Source organism: Centropristis striata, chromosome 6 (assembly GCF_030273125.1).
Source record: "Centropristis striata isolate RG_2023a ecotype Rhode Island chromosome 6, C.striata_1.0, whole genome shotgun sequence".
In the NCBI taxonomy this organism is placed as follows: domain Eukaryota; kingdom Metazoa; phylum Chordata; class Actinopteri; order Perciformes; family Serranidae; genus Centropristis; species Centropristis striata.
Window position 1 is genome coordinate 27,343,053 of NC_081522.1, and position 14,546 is coordinate 27,357,598.

Genomic DNA, 14,546 nt, shown 5'->3' on the forward strand with positions numbered 1-14,546 from the left:
GCCACAACATATCCAAGACGACCCACAGATGAGAAAAATATCACACAAACATTTAAGAGACTCCACAGCTTGAATGTTTTGCAGCAGTGAGACTTACCTCCAGCCATGGCCGTCTTCCCTTCAGATGACACCGTCACTGCTGTTGTCGCGATCACAAATTTCACTCCTGTTAAAAGAACATTCAACTCAGGACCACCTGATCAGGGACTTATCTCATAATGATAATAACGATAAAAATTAGGGCTGCACAATTAATCGTATTTTAATCGTGATCACAATTTTGGCCGCCACGATGAAATTAACCTGATCGTCGGCAATATTTCCATTTTAAAATGCGGCTCTCCTGCATATCTAATCAAGCACTTTTTACACCAGTAGTCCACCAACCACCAGGGGGCGAACGCATAGTTAAGGTTTCATGTAGCTGCCTAAATAAGATAAAGTCACTCCGTGGACTGTAGAATAAAGGGTGTTTCCACTACAACCCAATAACTGGAATGAGGCGGGTCTCACTCGCCGAAATGCCCCTTATTAAAAATGAGCAGGGACTCTTCTTGGCCCTGTCAAAGAGCAGAGTCTTTTTTCTCCCCTGAAAAAAGCCTGGTTACTGATTGGATAGATCGCTAAGCAGGATGTGACATAGTACTCAACGCCACAAAAACACACGCCATTTGTAAAAGCCGGCGAAGCAGTGTTGCCAACTAAACAACTTTTTGCTATATTTAGCGACATTTCAGACCCCCTTAGCGACTATTTTTCAAAGAAGCAACTGGCGACAAAAATGATTGGAGACTCGTTCTTACTCTTCTTAACGAGCCGCGGGGGTTGGTAGCTCGTTACAGTTAGCTCTGTAGCAGTACAGTGTGTATGTGCTGCTGCTGCAGGAGGCGTTCACCTGGCGATCTCTGTTTGTTTACAACAAGCACCAGACACTAAAAAATGTTCCTATTGTTTGTTTAAAAGTAGTGCAATAAAAATACAGATGTGTTCCCTAACATGATGAGTAATCATGATTATCATTTTGGCCATAATCATGCAGCCCTAATAAGAATTGAGAGATGCTGAGGAGACGCACCTTTGTCGTTGACGGGGTAGTAGTAGAAGCTTCCAGGAGTGTTTTCCACAGCCAGGCGGTACCACAGAGGGAAGTGATCGATGGTGAACAGGTTGTCTTTATCAACCGCAGTCAGAAACCTCCTGTGGAGCGGAAGTTACACTTTACTGTGAAACCAACTGAAGTTACTAACTTAGTCAGTCCAGGTGGAAGCAGCAACTGAAAACTGTGTGTGTCGATGAATGCGTCAAAGTTTAACCAGTTAACCCATTTAAGCCAGGAAAGCATTACCGCATTTCTACCATTAAAACCAGGGGCGCTTTTGCGTTATTCTACCATTAAAGCCGGGAAAGTGGATACGTCGTATTGTAGTATTTGTAGTTTTTTTTCACCTATTTTCGGTCTCTTGGCCAATGAAATGCATCAGAATACATGTAGGAGTGTCGCAATGCAACATGGGACTTTTCCAGAACTTTGAAATAATGGCAGAAGACGACTATAGCGGAGGGAGGTCAGATATAACAGCTATAAACTCTCAAATACTTTTTGGAATTTAATTTCTATCTGCTACAGAGGCTAAAATCTATTCTTTATTTATTTAGTAGGAAGCATTGACACTTCTGTTGAATTTACAGAAAAACTTGTGATGACCCCCTCCCCCTCTGAGTGTTGTGGCATGTTGTATTTGTCTTCCTTTGTAGGAGGGGCCACAGGTCAGGCCACTCCTCCAGTCTGCAGAGTAGGAGGAGGCTGGAGAAGCACACCTGAATCCAGTCTCAATCACTGAGGCTATATAGAGGAGCTGAGGTCTCAGTTCTCTTCTCTCTCTCCTCCACAGCCACCACCTTGGTTTGTTTTAGTTGGTTTGGTCTAGTTTAGTTGGTTTTGTTTAGTTTTTTAGTTCTTTTCAGCTTATACACCTGCATTTCACCACATCGCATGCATGCACTCACCTCACCACTGATATACTGACTCATATAATTAAGTTTCTTTGTGTTTTCAATGAATTAAATAAACATTATTTTCTTATAACTTGAATACATGTGTGGTCTACCTTGTTTTGTCATGATCTATGAGCCGGTTCATGACAAAATGGGGGCTCGTCTATTGGCTTTTGGAAAATTTAGTTCTATAGGTTTAGATTTGTAGGACAGATAATTTCACTTGACAAGATTCTTCAATTAAGATTATTAAATCTAGAAATGAGCATGTTGAACACTTGAACATGATTGAAAAAGCACGCCAGAACTCTTAAAACAAGATAAATTCATCGCTGCTTGCAGCTCTAATTTACGGAGCCCCTAAAGGGACATGGAGAAAATAAACTTTCTCGTGAGCACGAGATACTTTTCTCGTGAGCACGAGATAGTTTCTCGTGAGCACGAGATACTTTTCTCGTGAGCACGAGATACTTTTCTCGTGAGCACGAGATGCATATTGCATGCGCGCATGGTGTCTATAAGAACACCCTCTGCATTGCAGCTTGTTTCTGTATGAAAATGACATTACAGGAGTTAGTTCGGCTATATTTTGACCTGGGGCTTCATTATAAGTACATTGCTGCTTTACTTGAAAAAAAAACGACAGTTGTTTTCCCAAGCTAACGATATAATTAATTTGAGATCTTGAGAAAACAAAACAATAGTGTAGTCCAGACGCATAGCCAGTAATGTAATGTATTTGTAACCCGGCCCGTGTGGGATGAGCCTCTCCACACCCTGGGACTCTGCGTTGTGTTGTTTATGATGGAGGGCGGAGGAGGGACCAGTCGGACACGGGTGGTCGTTATATTGCGGCTCGGACCGCGTCGTGCTTTATTTCTCACAACGGCTGGCAGCTCAACCTTAAACAGTACAAGTAAACACTGGAGTGAGACAACAGAAAGATTAAAGGCTTGTGTTGTGTCCTTACTGGTTTCCACACTAACTGGTTGCCGTAGATCTGCGCAGTTTCTGTTACGCGTGAGCTGTCCGTGGTACTGAAAAAACAATCGCCGTTAATGTGATAATTTTCTGTCTGATGCAGGTCTATGTTATGCTGTACGTTAACACTTTATCGAGCCTACTGATTGGGTACATCTGTAGTCGGCACATTGTGCAATAAAATGATTTATTGTGCCGTGCGATAGAGCCGATACGCATGTTTTGTCTTTACTGTTGTATTGTGTACAGCCTTTATAAAGCTCTGTTGGGAGAGCTTGTGTGAAATATTATTTCTGCCTTCGCCACTGGTAGTATACCCTCTGGGTCCAAAACGGATTGCACTACATACACAAAGTTCCTAGTGACCCGCAATCCTGCTGATCTGCATCTCTCAGTCATCATCTGGTATCCATGGAGACACCCGGTGGCGAAGGCAGAAATAATATTTCGGGTGGGCCAGTACAAAAGTGGATGGGCCATCTTTTCCCAGGAAAAGGACTCGTAGAAATGTAGAACTATTAAAATGACAAATATAGACAAACTGGAAAAATAGTGACTATTTTACTTTGCAACATTATGCATTACAAATGATATCACAGCAAAACACTGCCTATAACACAAGCTCTCCCAACAGAGCTTTATAAAGGCTGTACACAATACAACAGTAAAGACAAAACATGCGTATCGGCTCTATCGCACGGCACAATAAATCATTTTATTGCACAAAGTGCCGACTACAGATGAACCCAATCAGTAGGCTCGATAAAGTGTTAACGTACAGCATAACATAGACCTGCATCAGACAGAAAATTATCACATTTTCGGCGATTGCTGTTTCAGTACCACGGACAGCTCACGCGTAACAGAAACTGCGCAGATCTACGGCAACCAGTTACTGTGGAAATCAGTAAGGACACAACACAAGCCTTTAATCTTTCTGTTGTCTCACTCCAGTGTTTACTGGTACTGTTTAAGGTTGAGCTGCCAGCCGTTGTGAGAAATAAAGCACGACGCGGTCCGAGCCGCAATATAACGACCACCCGTGTCCGACTGGTCCCTCCTCCGCCCTCCATCATCATAAACAACACAACGCAGAGTCCCAGGGTGTGGAGAGGCTCATCCCACACGGGCCAGGTTACAAATACATTACATTACTGGCTATGCGTCTGGACTACACTATTGTTTTGTTTTCTCAAGATCTCAAATTAATTATATCGTTATCTTGGGAAAGCAACTGTCGTTTTTTTTCAAGTAAAGCAGCAATGTCCTTATAATGAAGCCCCAGGTCAAAATATAGCCGAACTAACTCCTGTAATGTCATTTTCATACAGAAACAAGCTGCAATGCAGAGGGTGTTCTTACAGACACCATGCGCGCATGCAATATGCATCTCGTGCTCACGAGAAACTATCTCGTGCTCACGAGAAAAGTAGAAATGTTTCTCGTGCTCACGAGATACCAACGTTTTTTTTAATTTTCACCATGTCCCTTTAGGGGCTCCGTACTAATTTATCTTGTTTTAAGAGTTAATTTCTTATTTTACCCATTCAACATGCTTAGTTTTAGATTTAATAATGTTAAAGAAATCTTGTCAAGTGAAATTATGTGTCCATGCAGCAAGATCATTTCCCTCAGATTTAGCGTTTTATGTTTTTAGATACACTTTTTTTGCAGTGTTGGTAAAATTCTCCTACTTCAGCTAAATAAATACTTTAAAAACTCTCTTGGATCAGCTGGAAAATGCATCGTCACAAAGCGGAGATCAGCAGTTTTTCTTACTTTTGAATGATACGTGGTTCTCACATGACAATGATGCTACAAACGTATGATGATCTGAAAGAGTATGATGCATTACTGTGGATTAAAGTACCCAACAGGATTAACACCTTAAACATCCACAAACATTTTAATGAAGCAGTAATATTATTCCTAAAACATCAAACGTTTTACTGCACAATCGATACTTTTCGCATTTACTGAATATTCTTAACCCTTTGATGCACAACATGGGTCTAAAGTGACCCGACTGAGTTTTTATGTTCTATATCTTTGCAATAAATGAATTTCATCATTCAGTATTCCAGGTTTTCCTCAACTTGTTTTTGATCATCATACATCCTAATTTCTTGTTTTAATTTATTACTTTTTGAATGAAAACCCTTTTTGTATCACTACGCTTCTAATGCACAACATGGGTCAAAAATGACCTGGATCCATTTTCAATGTTATTTCATTTATGTGTTTGTATTATACATCTTTGAAATAAATGTATTTTATAATGTATTAGTCCAAGTATTCAGTGTAAGTACAGTACAAAATATTATTATAGTATTAGGTCAGTTAATTTTAAATCAATTTTGGGTGAATGGGTCATTTTTGACCCATGTGTGTAAACTTGATGTAATAATACATACTTTTTGTATTATTACATCAAGTTTACAAAGGGTTTTTATTCAAAAAGTAAGAAATTAAAAGAATAAATTAGGATGTCTGGGTTGATACCATTAGTTACACAGATTTGGTGCTAAATTTAGCTGTTTTTAAACCATTTGTTACACAGATTGGTGCTAAATTTAACTGTTTTCTTCAGAAAGTATGAAAATAAAAATGGATATAATGATCTGTTGTAATAAAAAAAGATATTCAAAGAATACTTGGACTATTCAATCATAAAATAAATTGATTAAAAAAGATATAACAAAGAGACACACAGCCAGCATGAAATAACATGGGAAATGAATGCGGGTCATTTTTGACCCATGTTGTTAGAAGGTTAGAAGGGGTGTCAATATGTTGTGCATCAAAGGGTTAAATAGTGGATCTGAATATTTCCACCACCACTTTGACTCTTACTTTGCCACTCTGGTCTCCACTCCTGCATATCTCACGATCCTCATCAGGCCAGAACGAGTACCGAGGAAGGCCGTCTCAACACCCGGCTCCACCCTGTACGGAGTCACACAGGGAGGGGTTCGGGGAATCCTTCACTCTCATTTTTTACTTTATAAAACAAGCTTTATTTTGATGGATGGATGGATAGATGGATAGATGGATAGATAGATAGATAGATAGATAGATAAATAGATAGATAGATAGATTAAATTAATTCATCCCCGAAGGGAAATTCGGTTGTCCCAGCAGTCCAGTATTTAAGTACAATAAAAGGTAACACTTTACAATAACAATGTAAGTGATGCTTATAGATGGTTTATAAACCAATTATTAACCATTTACAAAGTGCTATACATATTCAATCTTTAAATGGTTTTTTTAAATTATAGTTCAAGATTAATACATTTTCTATTGACCATTCTAAATGGCCTATATATGGTTTATAAATGATGATTAAACTTCTGTTAATCTGTTCACCATTTATAAATGGTCTATTTACCATCTGTAAATGATGGTTATTGTAAAGTGTTATCCAATAAAATACAATACAATAAAATACTGAGGATATGATGGTAATAATGTTATTGTGACTAGACAGTATATACTAATAGTACAGTATATTATAATAATAATAATAATAATAATAATAATAATAGTAATATATCACAGTAATAGTAATGGCAACAGTAACAACAGTATATAGCAAGCAAGCAACAGTATATATATATATATATATATATATATATATATATATATATATAATAGTAGTAGTAATAATAATAATAATAATAATAATAATAATAATAATATTAACATAGCAATGTGTCATATATTTAGCCCGTGCAGGGTGTTCATACCTACATAACATAATATATAATATGTAAACATGTGTAAGTATATTTATATATACACAAGATATGATATAATATGATGAGCCATGGGATATGGCTGTCATTAACTTACATTGTAGCGAAATCCATGTCAGTTTCACGGAAATTTGAGTGATTCCATGGCTATTCCACGGATTTTGAGTTAAGCGAATCCGTGGGTATTTCACGGATTCCTGTGGGACCAGGTTCGCAGTGAATATGTTAGTTCTGACCTGTCGTTGAGCATCAGGGCGTTCCAGTAGGCTTCCAGTGGAGCCGTTACCACGGCGTCAAACAGAGTCTGCTGCAGCAACACCTCGTCACCTAGGCAGTAGAAAGGTGACTTTTAATTGCTTACAACATACAAGGCCTTCACAAAAAAAATGAAATTGTGGCTTATCAACACCTACAGCTGCCAACACTAAAAGATAAGCCTGTTGTGTTGTTTTGACGTTATGATAAAATGTTATGTCATGATGTTGTATGTGATGTTGTATTTTTTCTTAATTGTATCAAAAGTGTTTGTATATATATTTTGTATATTGTATATGTTTTTGTTTGTTTTTTGTTTTGTAATTCTCTGCTTTTTTTACATCATGGCCAGGGGACTACAGATGAAAACTAGCCTTCTGGCTAACTCTGGCTTTTTTAACCATGTGTAATGTATTTTATGAAATTGCACTGTCCCCTTTTTAAATAAACTAATAAAAAAATAAAAAAAATAAAATAAAAAAATTGTAGTCTAATTAACTTAAATATGAGCCACAACTTTTTAAAAGTTGTGAAAGACAAAATATTATTAGTCGTTATTATTTGTAAATCATGACAGTAAAAGACCATAAAATGATAAATGGGTTAATTCAGTTTCATTAACAATGAAACACCATAAATGTATACATCAGCCAAAACAGTATTTTTTACATTTTTATTTATTTTTTAAATACATTACTCCACTGTGGCACCATGTTTGTAGCAAAAATATACTGTAATATATATACAAGCCATCATTTTTGCATTTATTTTTTGTAAAAAATACTTTTTCTCACTGTTAAATGTACTAAAACACCATATCTCTAACATAACATACAAAATATACTGTAATATTTAATGGTAAAATCTTTAATTTATGCAGCATTTATAAAGTATTTTCTTGTCAATTATATGGCAGAACAGTGTTTATTTTGATGGAAAAACTTTTTATTTTTTATGGTAAAATATGGACAAAAAGGGCAATCTTAAACGGGAAATCACAGTGCTGATATAATTTTACTGTAATATTACAAAAAGTTGGACCGTATTTATTACAGTAAAGTTCTGGCAACCAGCGTTTTGTTTTTTTTTAACCATAAAAACAACAGTTGTTTTTTTTACAGTGTATGTACAAAGGAGCTAATGTTCCAATGTATGGGAAATGTATAGGTTTATTATTTTAGTGTTATAATCTTACACTCGAGGTCAGGCTCCTTCCCCAGCAGATAGCGGATGGCGGCTTGGAGCTGAGTGTATTTCCGGTGGCCGGGGTCGATGTCCGTCTCACAGTACGTCCTGAGGACAAGACGTTTCATTAAACCAGGATAAATATATATATATATAATTTATTTGAGATATGGGAGTGATGTCACACTGACATTTTTGGACATTGTACATTCAAAAACATTAGAAATTATGTTTTGAGTGGTAAACATGTGAATTCCTGTTTGTATTAAAAAAAATGTTTAAATGAAGGCAGGGGATTTATAACTTAAAGGGGTTACTAATGTTTGAAACTCACAAAGTCAGAACTAATCTCAAGAACAGATGTGCGTCAGTTGTGGGTGTAAAATTATGGAATGGACTAAATGATGAAAGAAAGATAAAGTGTAATCCTATGTTAGTTTTCAAGAAGACTTTAAAGTCTAAAATTATCAAAGGTTACAATGAAATTTGATTGAATCTGGTTTTTTCAGTTTAAGCTATCACGTGTTTTGTAACGATGTGAATTATCCAGTTAATGTAAGATGGTACAGGAGAGGCAGAAATAAGCCTTGGGGCTTCAGCCTGGTCCTTTTTCTGTTACTGTCTGGTGGATTCTTTCGAGAGAAAAAAAGTTTTTGTTTTTTTTGTTTTTTTTTAACCAAAATAAAGCATTCATTCAAATTGTGGGGGGATCTAAAAAAGATTTTAGGAGGAGTGAAAGTTTGATTGTGGAAATCTGCTCCTATAAACGGTTAAAATGATAAAACCTTGTGTATTAAATTTCAGGTGATGTTTCAAAAGATGTTTTGCAGTTTCAGACGTACCACTCAGTGGCGATGCTGAGGTCGGGGGAGGTGAGATCATGCAGGCCTGCAGTTGGAAATACAAACAATACCGTCAGTTCAAATGCAAACACACAGATTCACCTCTGTTTCACTGAGTAAACGTGATTAACAGCCTCCAAGTCAAACAAATGAATTAAGTTCAGCAGCACCCTACTACTCAAACTGAGGTTGACATGTGCTGAACAGTCAGATACAGCAGCTGATTTTAAGGGTCTATGGAGCAGGGAATTGTGGGTAATCCTACCTTCCTCCACAGACACATTTCCAACAAACATGAGCTGCCCATGGCCCCTCGTCAGCACCATGCCGAAGCTGCAGGGACACAGAGAGAAGGGACGGTACAGTGAAACCTTCCACATTTAATATTATAAAGTATAATCTGCTGCCCCCTGCTGGTTAAATAATACAGATGCATCTGAATTTATTATCCCTCTGGAGTCTCCAAAAGCACCAAATCATGACTTCTTGATGACATCCAGACTAGAAAACAAAGCAGCGTGGAGCCCTACTGTAAATTTACCTCTAAAGTTCTGGCTGTAAACTCCATGAGGCCATTTTCAGTTTGATGATGATATACCAAGTAAAACTGGAGACAAGCTCAAATATATTTCGTATAAAATGATAGAACTGGATGTAAGCCTGTTATATGTTATATTTGCAACCTTTGTTCACATTTGCAACATTTAAAATTCTTTATTGAGCATGATAGCGTTTTGAAAGTAAAAAAAAAAAGATACAAAATCACATTTTATGTTGGACTTAAGGACTAAAAAAGACACAAAATGACCAAAGAAAGACACGAAAAGACATAAAATGACAAAAAAAAAGACACAAAATGATTAAAAAAAGGCACAAAATGACCAAAGAAAGACACAAAAAGATACAAAAAGACTAATAAAAGACACAAAATGAGAAGACAAAATTAACAAAAAAAGACACAAAATAACAAAAAAACACACAAAATGCCCAAAAAAGACAAAAAAAGGCACAACATCACCAAAGACATGAAATGACTAAAAAAGACACAAAATGACTAAAAAAGACACAAAATGACTTAAAAAAGACACAAAATGACCAAATAAAGACACAAAAAGACTAATAAAAGACATGAAATGAGAAGACAAAATGACCAAAAAAACCCCACAGAAGATACAAAATGACTAAAAAAGACACACAAATGACCAAAAAAAGACACAAAATAACCAAAAAAAAACACACAAAATGACCAAAAAAGACACAACATGACCAAAAAACACACAAAATGACCAAAATTATTACGCTAAACACACAAGACACAAATAAAATAGTCCCACTAGAATTAAAACCAGAGTTGGATGACAGGATCACACACAATCACAAGATCACATTTATGTTGTTTTTTTCTTTGTTTCTTTTTGGTTCAAAATGTTGATCCAGTAAGTCAGAATAAAAAATAAATTATTATTAGGTCATATAGGTGAAGTTGTGCTGAAAAAAATATACCAACATGGCATTTAAACATTTTTTAAGTGGTGTATACAGGCAGGATGAAAAGGATTCAAACATGGACTAAATAGCCCAAACCTGCATAGAGTTAACAGCAGAAAGAGAAATGATTTATATTTTAGTTATAATTATATTAAAATAGTATCTATCTATAAATAAATTCAATAAAAACACACAAATTAATATTTTTACCTGAAAGGTGTCTCATCAATGTTTGTGTAGAAGTAGTCATTGACCAGGAACAGAGGTCGTTTCTGTTGGAGGAGAAGGAAAACATGTTATGATCAAAGCTGTCAGTCACTGTCAGTGTACATATAGGACTGGATCCTGAAACATTAGTGATGAACACATTAACACATTGCTCATTATAATCCAATGATATAGTAATAATCTCCATAGTGAGAACTTTTGCATTTTGGAATTGCATGACTTTTACTTGTAACAGAGTATTTCTACACTGTGGTTGCTCTTGTGACAGAACTTAAACCTCTGAAGTCCAGGAGATTTTGGTTCAAATTTGTCAACTTCCTATGTATTCGTTTCTGTCTCTGTTTAGCATCTTTCAGTCTGTCTTTACATCACATGCATGGCTCCTTTTTCTCACAATAAACTTGGCTATCAGTCAGATTTTTCATTTTATTTTAATTAACAAAGTACAAAGCTGCCAGGAACCCAAAATACAAACAAAAGGGTGATGACCCCCTACCCCTCTGTGTGTTGTGGCATGTTGTATTTGTCTTCCTTTGTAGGAGGGGCCACAGGTCAGGCCACTCCTCCAATCTGCAGAGGAGGAGGAGGCTGGAGAAGTATTGTAGGGGTGTGTGTGTGTGTGTGTGGGGGGGGGTGTATTTTAGGGGAGTGGGGGTGTGTGTGTGGGGGGTGTATTGTAGGGGTGTATTGTAGGGGTGTGTGTGTGTGTGTGTGTGTGTGGGGGGGGGGTGTACTGTAGGGGTGTGTGTGTGGGGGGGGGGTAGTAATGTAGGGGTGTGTGTGTGGGTTGTATTGTAGGGGTGTGTGTGTGTGTGGGGGTGTATTGTAGGGGTGTGTATGTGTGTGTGTGGGGGGGTGTATTGTAGGGGTGTGTGTGTGTGGGGGGGGCTGTATTGCACGGGTGTGTGTGTGTGTGGGGGGGGTGTATTGTAGGGATGTGTGTGTGTGTGTGTGGGGTGGGGGTGTATTGTTGCTGCTTTAAACTGCTGACGTTGTGCACAGTTAGCGATGGTGAAAACCATACGTCACCTCCGGAGTCTCTAAATCCCTCCGGGGGCTAACTTGTAGTCGGAACACAGAGAGTGAGCGAACTTTTGAAAGGGTGTGGCCTGAGACTTTCCCGGTGGCCACTTTTCCCCTAGTCGAAAACACAGCTAATATTACAACTTTTCAATGGTAGTGTGTATTGAAATAATCTGGGGGAAACACATTAAGATACTGTGAATTGATTGACTGCTCACCCCTTTATCCACTGATGCTCTGACGCTCAGCCTACTGGTGCCTGTCTCTCCCTTTACCATGGCGGTTCTCAGCTAGAGGTGCAAATGAGAAAAAAGAGCAAGTTTAATGCGGAGTCAGAGTCATTTTCTCCTCTCATACTATAAAATAAATATTTGAAGTGTTACCGTCTCCTCTGTATCCTCCCACTCCACCTCAGACAGATCCACGCTATTGTAGTTCGGCTTCGGCTTCAGTTTCTTTCCATCTTTGTACTGTCGGACAGAGGACACACCGTTAATGTGTGTGTCAGTAGTGAAATACTGTATAACCGTCCTTATAAATACTTAATACCTTCTTGCCTTAATGTACCCTTCAGGACATCTGCAACACTGTAATCGTACATCTCTTTCTCTAAATAGATTTCTAGTCAATCAGAGCTGCTGCTGCTGTGGTTCTTGAGATAAATCTGTCTTTAATAATATTTCACTGGAAGAAACAAATTAATTTAATACCAATATAAATTACTGTATTCTTTGTTTTACTCAAACTTTTTGCTGATGAAAACAAGTAAAAAAAAGTAATAAAAATATTGAATAAAATAACAATATCATAATAATAAAGTTTTATCATAATAATGATAATAAATATACAATAAAAACAAATAAATAAAATAAATAATAATAAATACAACATTAATGACTGTTATGACACAAATATAAAAAATGGTCACACTTCACACTTTATGATGTCCTACATTTCAACAATTTGTGAAAATACATCCTGTACGCCATAGTAGGGCTGCACAATTATGGCCAAAATGATAATCACGATTATTTAGATCAACATTGTAATGACGATTATTAATCACGATTATTCATCATGTTAGGGAAAACATCTGTATTTTTATTGTACTACTTTTAAACAAACAATAGGTTTTTAGTGTCCGGTGCTTGTTGTAAACAAACAGAGATCGCTAAGTGAACACCTCCTGCAGCAGCAGCACATACACACTGTACTGCTACAGAGCTAACTGTAACGAGCTACCAACCCTGTTAGCCTGTTAGCAATTTGCAGACTGGATGCTAAGGGGTTAACATCCCCTCCGGTTCTGCAGCTGGGAGAGACTGCTGCAGGAGGACTGTGCCACTTTGACTTGTTCTTACTCTTCTTAACGACCCGCGGCTCATTAAGAAGAGTAAGAACGAGTCTCCAATAACACCAAAAAAGTCTCTGGATTTGTTGCCAGTCGCTTTTTAAAAAATAGTCGCTAAGGGTGTCTGAAAAGTAGCTAAATATAGCAGCAAAGTTGCTAAGTTGGCAACACTGCTTCACCAGCTTTTACAAATGGTGCGTGTTGTTGTGGCGTCGAGTACTATGTCACATCCTGCTTATGGTTCTATCCAATCAGAAACCAGGCTATTTTCAGGGGAGAAAAACGGCACTGCCCCCTGGTGGTTGGTGGACTACTTGTGTAGAAAGTGCTTGATTAAATATGCAGGAGAGGCGCATTTTAAAATGGAAATATCGCTGACGATCAGGTCAATTTAATCGAGGCGGCCAAAATTTGATTAATTGTGCAGCCCTACGCCATAAGTATCATAGTTACAGTGATGTTGAACTGACCAGAGGTCGAAGGTCAGGGTGAGCCAGGATATAACCGTTGTTGGTGATGAGGAAGGCGTAGCCATGGGCTCCAAGCTGTGAACAACAAGAAGAAGCTCAAGGAATGTTGTCAGCTTTTATTGTGAAACTTTATTTCTTAATCTGAATTAGAAAAAGAAAATGAAATGGAGCACAAACTTCCCTCCACATCTAAACTGAACTCACCATGTATCTTGGTGCCAGCTTCATCACCTCCATCAGTGGGATGTCGGTGCCAACCACACCCAGCAGGATCCCATGGGACAGCTGGAGAGACAGGCAGCAGAGTCACTATAAAAAGTCTTTATTACACAGAGTTATAGGCATCTGAATAAATCACCCCTCTGATCAATTAAATCTTATCAATATGTAATGTTTACATTGCAAAAACATGAAGCTTACCAAGTATTTTCTTCTTATATCTAGCAATGGTAACTTAATGATCTTGTTTTGAGTATAATTTACCTACTGACCATATCGTAATGTGCTTATTTTAATGTGTCTTTTTGTAACTAAAATGAGTGAATAACCTCTTCACAGGGATTTCAGTCTTGTGTAAAGACTTCTTTTTAGAATTGACACTGTGAGCATGCTTTCAATCTATTCAACTGTTGAATATGTTGAGTTGTTCCCTAAAATATTGGTTCCAATTGAGAGTTTTAGTTGCATGAAGTTTAAAAGCTATTTTAAAAGTATTTTCTACCACCAGTATTTACCCAAAGATACTGAAATGAGGAAAAAAAACTAGCTTGTTTCAAGTATTGCTGGCTTATTTTAATGTTACTATAGTTGGGCTTTTTAAACCACAATTCCTCAAAATAAGTATTTTTGGACTTATTTCAAGCTATCATTGGTTTTTCCAGTGCAAAAAGAAACACAAAGAAAATTGACTTACTGCACTGGCAGATAATTTTACTTTTTTCAGACATGTATTTGCTTAATTCTAGTTATT

General features: G+C 37.3%; 1 protein-coding gene across 1 annotated transcript in view; it reads right to left on the reverse strand.

The window, feature by feature from the left end:
* LOC131972719 (voltage-dependent calcium channel subunit alpha-2/delta-4-like) overlaps window positions 1-14,546 on the reverse strand; it is a 138,031-nt gene that overhangs the window by 67,420 nt on the left and 56,065 nt on the right. Inside the window, exons 16-27 of the mRNA XM_059334395.1 lie at window positions 13,781-13,861; window positions 13,577-13,651; window positions 12,139-12,225; window positions 11,974-12,045; window positions 10,715-10,776; window positions 9,282-9,349; window positions 9,017-9,062; window positions 8,185-8,282; window positions 6,971-7,061; window positions 5,830-5,922; window positions 1,076-1,197; window positions 98-166 (exon numbers count right to left, since the gene is read on the reverse strand). Coding sequence (XP_059190378.1) covers window positions 98-166; window positions 1,076-1,197; window positions 5,830-5,922; window positions 6,971-7,061; window positions 8,185-8,282; window positions 9,017-9,062; window positions 9,282-9,349; window positions 10,715-10,776; window positions 11,974-12,045; window positions 12,139-12,225; window positions 13,577-13,651; window positions 13,781-13,861 — 964 coding nt within the window. The remainder of the gene's footprint in view (window positions 1-97; window positions 167-1,075; window positions 1,198-5,829; window positions 5,923-6,970; window positions 7,062-8,184; window positions 8,283-9,016; window positions 9,063-9,281; window positions 9,350-10,714; window positions 10,777-11,973; window positions 12,046-12,138; window positions 12,226-13,576; window positions 13,652-13,780; window positions 13,862-14,546) is intronic.